This window comes from Eucyclogobius newberryi, unplaced genomic scaffold (assembly GCF_026437365.1).
Source record: "Eucyclogobius newberryi isolate DKJ021-1_F unplaced genomic scaffold, fEucNew1.0.hap1 SCAF_26, whole genome shotgun sequence".
Lineage (NCBI taxonomy): Eukaryota > Metazoa > Chordata > Actinopteri > Gobiiformes > Gobiidae > Eucyclogobius > Eucyclogobius newberryi.
The window spans coordinates 980,468-989,571 of NW_027315901.1; the positions used below are offsets into that span (position 1 = coordinate 980,468).

Sequence of the window (9,104 nt, forward strand, 5' to 3'; positions counted from 1 at the left end):
CGAGAGCACGGGAAGTGAGAACACAGGAAGTGAGAGCACGGGAAGCGAGAGCACGGGAAGCGAGGGGAAGGGAAGCGAGGGCAAGGGAAGCGAGGGCAAGGGAAGCGAGAGCACGGGAAGCGAGAGCACGGGAAGCACGAGCACGGGAAGCGAGAACACGGGAAGCGAGAGCACAGGAAGCGAGAGCACAGAGCACAGGAAGTGAGAACACGGGAAGCGAGAGCACGGGAAGCGAGAGCACGGGAAGCTAGAGCACGGGAAGCGAGAGCAAGGGAAGCGAGAACACGGGAAGCGAGAACACGGGAAGCGAGAGCACGGGAAGCGAGGGCACGGGAAGCGAGGGCACGGGAAGCGAGGGCACGGGAAGCGAGAGCACGGGAAGCGAGAGCACGGGAAGCGAGAGCACGGGAAGCGAGAGCACGGGAAGCGAGAACACGGGAAGCGAGAGCACAGGAAGCGAGAGCACAGAGCACAGGAAGTGAGAACACAGGAAGTGAGAGCACGGGAAGCGAGAGCACGGGAAGCGAGAACACGGGAAGCGAGAACACGGGAAGCGAGAGCACAGAGCACAGGAAGTGAGAACACAGGAAGTGAAAGCACGGGAAGCGAGAGCACGGGAAGTGAGGGCAAGGGAAGTGAGAGCACGGGAAGCGAGAGCACGGGAAGCGAGAGCACGGGAAGCGAGAGCACGGGAAGCGAGAGCACGGGAAGCGAGAGCACAGAGCACAGGAAGTGAGAACACAGGAAGTGAGAGCACGGGAAGCGAGAGCACGGGAAGTGAGGGCACGGGAAGCGAGAGCACGGGAAGCGAGAGCACGGGAAGCGAGAGCACGGGAAGCGAGAGCACGGGAAGCGAGAGCACAGAGCACGGGAAGCGAGAACACAGGAAGTGAGAGCACGGGAAGCGAGAGCACGGGAAGTGAGGGCACGGGAAGTGAGAGCACGGGAAGCGAGAGCACGGGAAGCGAGAGCACGGGAAGCGAGAGCACGGGAAGCGAGGGCAAGGGAAGCGAGAGCACGGGAAGCGAGAGCACGGAAGCGAGAGCACAGAGCACAGAAAGTGAGAACACAGGAAGTGACAGCACGGGAAGCGAGAGCACAGAGCACAGGAAGTGAGAACACAGGAAGCGAGAGCACGGGAAGCGAGAGCACGGGAAGCGAGAGCACGGGAAGCGAGAGCAAGGGAAGCGAGAGCACGGGAAGCGAGAGCACGGGAAGCGAGAGCACGGGAAGCGAGGGCACGGGAAGCGAGGGCACGGGAAGCGAGGGCACGGGAAGCGAGGGCACGGGAAGCGAGGGCAAGGGAAGCGAGAGCACGGGAAGCGAGGGCACGGGAAGCGAGGGCACGGGAAGCGAGGGCACGGGAAGCGAGAGCACGGGAAGCGAGCGCACAGAGCACGGGAAGTGAGAGCACGGGAAGCGAGAGCACGGGAAGCGAGGGCAAGGGAAGCGAGAGCACGAGAAGCGAGAGCACGGGAAGCGAGAGCACGGGAAGCGAGAGCAGGGAAGCGAGAGCACGGGAAGCGAGAGCACGGGAAGCGAGAGCACAGAGCACGGAAAGCGAGAGCACGGGAAGCGAGAGCACGGGAAGCGAGAGCACGGGAAGTGAGGGCACGGGAAGCGAGGGCACGGGAAGCGAGGGCACGGGAAGCGAGGGCAAGGGAAGCGAGAGCACGGGAAGCGAGAGCACGGGAAGCGAGGGCACGGGAAGCGAGAACACGGGAAGCGAGAGCACGGGAAGCGAGAACACGGGAAGCGAGAGCACAGGAAGCGAGAGCACAGAGCACAGGAAGTGAGAACACGGGAAGCGAGAGCACGGGAAGCGAGAGCAAGGGAAGCGAGAACACGGGAAGCGAGAACACGGGAAGCGAGAGCACGGGAAGCGAGGGCACGGGAAGCGAGAACACGGGAAGCGAGAGCACGGGAAGCGAGAGCACGGGAAGCGAGAGCTCGGGAAGCGAGAGCACGGGAAGCGAGGGCACGGGAAGCGAGAGCACGGGAAGCGAGAGCACGGGAAGCGAGAGCACGGGAAGCAAGAGCACGGGAAGCGAGAGCACGGGAAGCGAGCGCACAGAGCACGGGAAGGGAGAGCACGGGAAGCGAGAGCACAGAGCACGGGAAGCGAGAGCACGGGAAGCGAGAGCACGGGAAGCGAGAGCACGGGAAGCGAGAGCACGGGAAGCGAGGGCAAGGGAAGCGAGAGCACGAGAAGCGAGAGCACGGGAAGCGAGAGCACGGGAAGCGAGAGCATGGGAAGCGAGAGCACAGAGCACGGGAAGCGAGAGCACGGGAAGCGAGAGCACGGGAAGCGAGAGCACAGAGCACGGGAAGCGAGAGCACGGGAAGCGAGAGCACGGGAAGCGAGAGCACGGGAAGCGAGAGCACGGGAAGCGAGAGCACGGGAAGCGAGGGCACGGGAAGCGAGGGCAAGGGAAGCGAGGGCAAGGGAAGCGAGGGCACGGGAAGCGAGGGCACGGGAAGCGAGGGCACGGGAAGCGAGAGCACGGGAAGCGAGAGCACGGGAAGCGAGAGCACGGGAAGCGAGAGCACGGGAAGCGAGAGCACGGGAAGCGAGAGCACGGGAAGCGAGAGCACAGAGCACAGGAAGTGAGAACACAGGAAGCGTGAGCACGGGAAGCGAGGGCAAGGGAAGTGAGGGCACGGGAAGCGAGAACACGGGAAGCGAGAGCACGGGAAGCGAGGGCACGGGAAGCGAGAACACGGGAAGCGAGAGCACGGGAAGCGAGAGCACGGGAAGCGAGAGCACGGGAAGCGAGAACACGGGAAGCGAGAGCACAGAGCACAGGAAGTGAGAACACAGGAAGTGAGAGCACGGGAAGCGAGAGCACGGGAAGTGAGGGCAAGGGAAGCGAGAGCACGGGAAGCGAGAGCACGGGAAGCGAGAGCACGGGAAGCGAGAGCACGGGAAGCGAGAGCACAGAGCACAGGAAGTGAGAACACAGGAAGTGAGAGCACGGGAAGCGAGAGCACGGGAAGCGAGAACACGGGAAGCGAGAGCACAGAGCACAGGAAGTGAGAACACAGGAAGTGAGAGCACGGGAAGCGAGAGCACGGGAAGCGAGAGCACGGGAAGCGAGAGCACGGGAAGCGAGAGCACAGGAAGCGAGAGCACAGAGCACGGGAAGCGAGAACACGGGAAGTGAGAGCACGGGAAGCGAGAGCACGGGAAGTGAGGGCAAGGGAAGTGAGAGCACGGGAAGCGAGAGCACAGGAAGCGAGAGCACGGAAAGCGAGAGCACGGGAAGCGAGAGCACGGGAAGCGAGGGCAAGGGAAGTGAGGGCACGGGAAGCGAGAACACGGGAAGCGAGAACACGGGAAGCGAGGGCACGGGAAGCGAGAACACGACGGGAAGCGAGAGCACGGGAAGCGAGAGCACGGGAAGCGAGAACACGGGAAGCGAGAACACGGGAAGCGAGAGCACAGAGCACAGGAAGTGAGAACACAGGAAGTGAGAGCTCGGGAAGCGAGAGCACGGGAAGTGAGGGCAAGGGAAGCGAGAGCACGGGAAGCGAGAGCACGGGAAGCGAGAGCACGGGAAGCGAGAGCACGGGAAGCGAGAGCACAGAGCACAGGAAGTGAGAACACAGGAAGTGAGAGCACGGGAAGCGAGAGCACGGGAAGCGAGAACACGGGAAGCGAGAGCACAGAGCACAGGAAGTGAGAACACAGGAAGTGAGAGCACGGGAAGCGAGAGCACGGGAAGTGAGGGCAAGGGAAGTGAGAGCACGGGAAGCGAGAGCACGGGAAGCGAGAGCACAGAGCACAGGAAGTGAGAACACAGGAAGTGAGAGCACGGGAAGCGAGAGCACGGGAAGCGAGAGCACGGGAAGCGAGAGCACGGGAAGCGAGAACACGGGAAGCGAGAGCACAGGAAGCGAGAGCACAGAGCACGGGAAGCGAGAACACGGGAAGCGAGAGCACAGGAAGCGAGAGCACAGAGCACGGGAAGCGAGAACACGGGAAGCGAGAGCACGGGAAGTGAGGGCAAGGGAAGTGAGAGCACGGGAAGCGAGAGCACAGGAAGCGAGAGCACGGAAAGCGAGAGCACGGGAAGCGAGAGCACGGGAAGCGAGAGCACGGGAAGCGAGAGCACGGGAAGCGAGAGCACGGGAAGCGAGAACACGGGAAGCGAGAGCACGGGAAGCGAGAGTACGGAAGCGAGAGCACAGAGCACAGGAAGTGAGAGCACAGGAAGTGAGAGCACAGGAAGCGAGAGCACAGAGCACAGGAAGTGAGAACACAGGAAGTGAGAGCACGGGAAGCGAGAGCACAGAGCACAGGAAGTGAGAACACAGGAAGTGAGAGCACGGGAAGCGAGAGCACGGGAAGCGAGGACACGGGAAGCGAGGGCAAGGGAAGCGAGGGCAAGGGAAGCGAGAGCACGGGAAGCGAGGGCACGGGAAGCGAGGGCACGGGAAGCGAGGGCACGGGAAGCGAGGGCAAGGGAAGCGAGGGCAAGGGAAGCGAGGGCAAGGGAAGCGAGAGCACGGGAAGCGAGAGCACGGGAAGCGAGAGCACGGGAAGCGAGAACACAGAGCACAGGAAGTGAGAGCACGGGAAGCGAGAGCACGGGTAGCGAGGGCAAGGGAAACGAGAGCACAGGAAGCGAGAGCACGGGAAGCGAGAGCACGGGAAGCGAGAGCACGGGAAGCGAGAGCACGGGAAGCGAGGGCACGGGAAGCGAGGGCACGGGAAGCGAGAGCACGGGAAGCGAGAGCACGGGAAGCGAGAGCACGGGAAGCGAGAGCACGGGAAGCGAGAGCACGAGAAGCGAGAGCACGGGAAGCGAGAGCACGGGAAGCGAGAGCACGGGAAGCGAGAGCACAGGAAGCGAGAGCACAGAGCACAGGAAGTGAGAACACAGGAAGTGAGAGCACGGGAAGCGAGAGCAATGGAAGTGAGAGCACGGGAAGCGAGAGCACGGGAAGCGAGAGCACGGGAAGCGAGAGCACGGGAAGCGAGAGCACAGAGCACAGGAAGTGAGAACACAGGAAGTGAGAGCACGGGAAGTGAGAGCACGGGAAGCGAGAGCACGGGAAGTGAGAGCACAGAGCACAGGAAGTGAGAACACAGGAAGTGAGAGCACGGGAAGTGAGGGCAAGGGAAGTGAGAGCACGGGAAGCGAGAGCACGGGAAGCGAGAGCACAGAGCACAGGAAGTGAGAACACAGGAAGTGAGAGCACGGGAAGTGAGGGCAAGGGAAGTGAGAGCACGGGAAGCGAGAGCACGGGAAGCGAGAGCACGGGAAGCGAGAGCACGGGAAGCGAGAGCACGGGAAGCGAGAGCACGGGAAGCGAGAGCACGGGAAGCGAGAACACGGGAAGCGAGAGCACAGGAAGCGAGAGCACAGAGCACGGGAAGCGAGAACACGGGAAGCGAGAGCACGGGAAGCGAGAGCACGGGAAGCGAGGGCAAGGGAAGTGAGAGCACGGGAAGCGAGAGCACAGGAAGCGAGAGCACGGAAAGCGAGAGCACGGAAAGCGAGAGCACGGGAAGCGAGAGCACGGGAAGCGAGAGCACGGGAAGCGAGAGCACGGGAAGCGAGAGCACGGGAAGCGAGAACACGGGAAGCGAGAGCACGGGAAGCGAGAGTACGGAAGCGAGAGCACAGAGCACAGGAAGTGAGAGCACAGGAAGTGAGAGCACAGGAAGCGAAAGCACAGAGCACAGGAAGTGAGAACACAGGAAGTGAGAGCACGGGAAGCGAGAGCACAGAGCACAGGAAGTGAGAACACAGGAAGTGAGAGCACGGGAAGCGAGAGCACGGGAAGCGAGGGCACGGGAAGCGAGGGCACGGGAAGCGAGGGCACGGGAAGCGAGGGCAAGGGAAGCGAGGGCACGGGAAGCGAGAGCACGGGAAGCGAGAACACAGAGCACAGGAAGTGAGAGCACGGGAAGCGAGAGCACGGGTAGCGAGGGCAAGGGAAACGAGAGCACAGGAAGCGAGAGCACGGGAAGCGAGAGCACGGGAAGCGAGAGCACGGGAAGCGAGAGCACGGGAAGCGAGGGCACGGGAAGCGAGGGCACGGGAAGCGAGAGCACGGGAAGCGAGAGCACGAGAAGCGAGAGCACGGGAAGCGAGAGCACGGGAAGCGAGAGCACGGGAAGCGAGAACACGGGAAGCGAGAGCACAGGAAGCGAGAGCACAGAGCACAGGAAGTGAGAACACGGGAAGTGAGAGCACGGGAAGCGAGGGCAAGGGAAGCGAGGGCAAGGGAAGTGAGAGCACGGGAAGCGAGAGCACGGGAAGTGAGGGCAATGGAAGTGAGAGCACGGGAAGCAAGAGCACGGGAAGTGAGAGCACGGGAACCGAGAACTATTACACTTCTACTGTCCACACCTTAATCTCACACTATTCTGACATCCATATATAAATATAAATATAAATATCTATCTATCATATATATATGATGTCATCATTTAAATTCAGGAGGATAAATTATAAATCTAATGTGTGGAACTTTAAGGTGTTTAGAGTTTAGAGTTTTAGAGTTTGCTTGTGGTGCAGGTTTCCACGAGAAGGATGGGAAGGCGTTCTGTCGTAAAGATTACTTCAACATGTTCGCTCCGAAGTGCGGCGGCTGCTGCAGGAACATTCTGGAAAACTACATCTCAGCCCTGAACTCTCTGTGGCATCCAGAGTGCTTCGTGTGCCGGGTCAGATACTGCGAGTACTACTGCATGTACTACTGCGTGTACAACTGCGAGTACTACTGCATCTACTACTGCATGTACTACTGCGTGTACTACTGCGAGTACTACTGCATGTACTACTGAGAGTACTACTGCATGTACTACTGCGAGTACTACTGCATGTACTACTGCGTGTACTACTGCGTGTACTACTGAGAGTACTACTGCGTGTACTACTGCGTGTACTACTGAGAGTACTTACTGCATGTACTACTGCGTGTACTACTGCAAGTACTACTGCGAGTACTACTGCATGTACTACTGCGAGTACTACTGAGAGTACTACTGCATGTACTACTGCGAGTACTACTGCGAGTACTACTGCATGTACTACTGCGAGTACTACTGCATGTACTACTGCGAGTACTACTGCGAGTACTACTGCATGTACTACTGCATGTACTACTGCGAGTACTACTGCAAGTACTACTGCGAGTACTACTGCATGTACTACTGCGAGTACTACTGCGAGTACTACTGCTTGTACTACTGCGAGTACTACTGCATGTACTACTGCATGTACTACTGCGAGTACTACTGCAAGTACTACTGCGAGTACTACTGCGAGTACTACTGCATGTACTACTGCATGTACTACTACGAGTACTACTGCGAGGACTACGGCCATTTTATCTGTAAAGCATAAGTTTAAAGCGTTTCACAACAGGGGCCTCTGTGGGTGGGGCCTCTCTGCTATGGGTGGGGCCTTTAGTAGGACTAAAGGGGTAGAGTTTCTGTCACAAATATTATCCACATGAACGTTGAGGTCACCTGTAATGACCAAACCACGAGTACGACGACTACTACTGGTGCTGCTGCTGGTGCTGGTGCTGCTGCTGCTGCTGCTGCTGCTGCTGCTAGTCTTTTGTTCCAGTGGCAAAATGCAGAGCTGCTTGTGAACTTTGACCTGACAGTCACGTGTGCACAAAGGCGTGTGGGAAACGTGTGAAGAATGATCATCCCCTTTGTTCCTTTTACTCATCTACACGTTGTCCTCTGTCTCAGGAGTGCTACACGCCCTTCGTAAATGGCAGCTTCTTTGATCACGAGGGCCTGCCGTTCTGCGAGGCGCATTACCACGAGCGCAGAGGCTCCCTGTGCTCCGGGTGCCGGGGCCCCATCACGGGACGCTGCATCACCGCCATGAGCAAGAAGTTCCACCCCGAGCACTTCGTCTGCGCCTTCTGCCTCAAGCAGCTCAACAAGGGGACCTTCCAGGAGCAGCAGGACAAGCCCTACTGCCACACCTGCTTCACCAAGCTCTTCAGCTGAGGCCCTCTGCTCGGGGCCCTCAGCTCGGGCGCCTCAGCTCGGGCCAGCAGAGGGCGCTGTATTCTGGACCACACTGGAGCTGCTTCAGTGAAGTTCAAAAGAATCATGTTGCTCAGGGTCAAAGGTCAGTCAGAGGTCAGAGGGGTCAACAATGGTGATGCTCTTGATGTCAGTGATCATATGCAAACACTTTTAGATGAAATAAAATGGCCCTGGTTTAGACCTGGTTTAGTCCTGATTTAGTCCCGGTTTAGTCCTGGTTTAGTCCCGGTTTAGTCCTGGTTTAGTTGTGTGCATCTGTTTTTATGAAAAGAGAATGTTTCTATGCAGTGACAGTTGAACTGGTGCATGAGGTTTTCATTCACATTTTGTGTTTCGGTTTGAACATTTTAAATTAAAGTTTGTGAATATTTCTCTGTCGCTCGCAGCAAATCTATATTTTCGAGCTTGAATCGAGTTCCAAAGAGCTGGTTAGAAGAGATCTTTAAGAGTCCATCACTGGTCCTGGTTTAGGCCAGGTTTAGTCCTGGTTTAGTCCTGGTTTAATCCTGGTTTAGTCCTGATTTGAACCTGGTTTAGACCTTTAGTGGCAACTCTGAGGTGTTGTTTCTTTTTGGTGTTTTTTGTACATTTTTCTGGTGATGGAAATAAAGAGTTTATGTTTTATGAGAAATTGAGTTTTAATTTCGTTTTCCAAATGTGAAGACTGAAACATCTGAGGGGAACATGAGAGAGACATGAGCGGAACATGAGAGTGACATGAGAGTGACATGAGAGGAACATGAGAGTGACATGAGAGAGACATGAGAGGAACATGAGAGTGACATGAGAGACATGAGCGGAACATGAGAGTGACATGAGAGAGACATGAGGGGAACATGAGAGAGACATGAGGGGAACATGAGAGAGACATGAGAGGAACATGAGAGAGACATGAGGGGAACATGAGAGAGACATGAGGGGAACATGAGAGAGACATGAGAGAGTCATGAGAGGAACATGAAAGAGACATGAGAGGAACATGAGAGGAACATGAGGGGAACATGAGAGAGACATGAGGGGAACATGAGAGAGACATGAGGGGAACATGAGAGAGACATGAGAGGAACATGAGAGA

The 9,104-nt window shown here is 58.0% G+C and overlaps 1 protein-coding gene across 3 annotated transcripts in view; it reads left to right on the forward strand.

Annotated features, from left to right (window-relative positions):
- Positions 1-8,653, forward strand: part of LOC140372574 (paxillin-like) — a 107,198-nt gene extending 98,545 nt beyond the window's left edge. For all 3 annotated transcript variants that reach the window (XM_072459708.1, XM_072459709.1, XM_072459710.1), the window contains 2 exons: positions 6,531-6,679; positions 7,721-8,653. In XM_072459708.1, the coding sequence (XP_072315809.1) occupies positions 6,531-6,679; positions 7,721-7,987 (416 nt within the window). In that variant the 3' untranslated portion in view covers positions 7,988-8,653. The remainder of the gene's footprint in view (positions 1-6,530; positions 6,680-7,720) is intronic.
- The last annotated feature ends 451 nt before the right edge of the window (positions 8,654-9,104 follow it).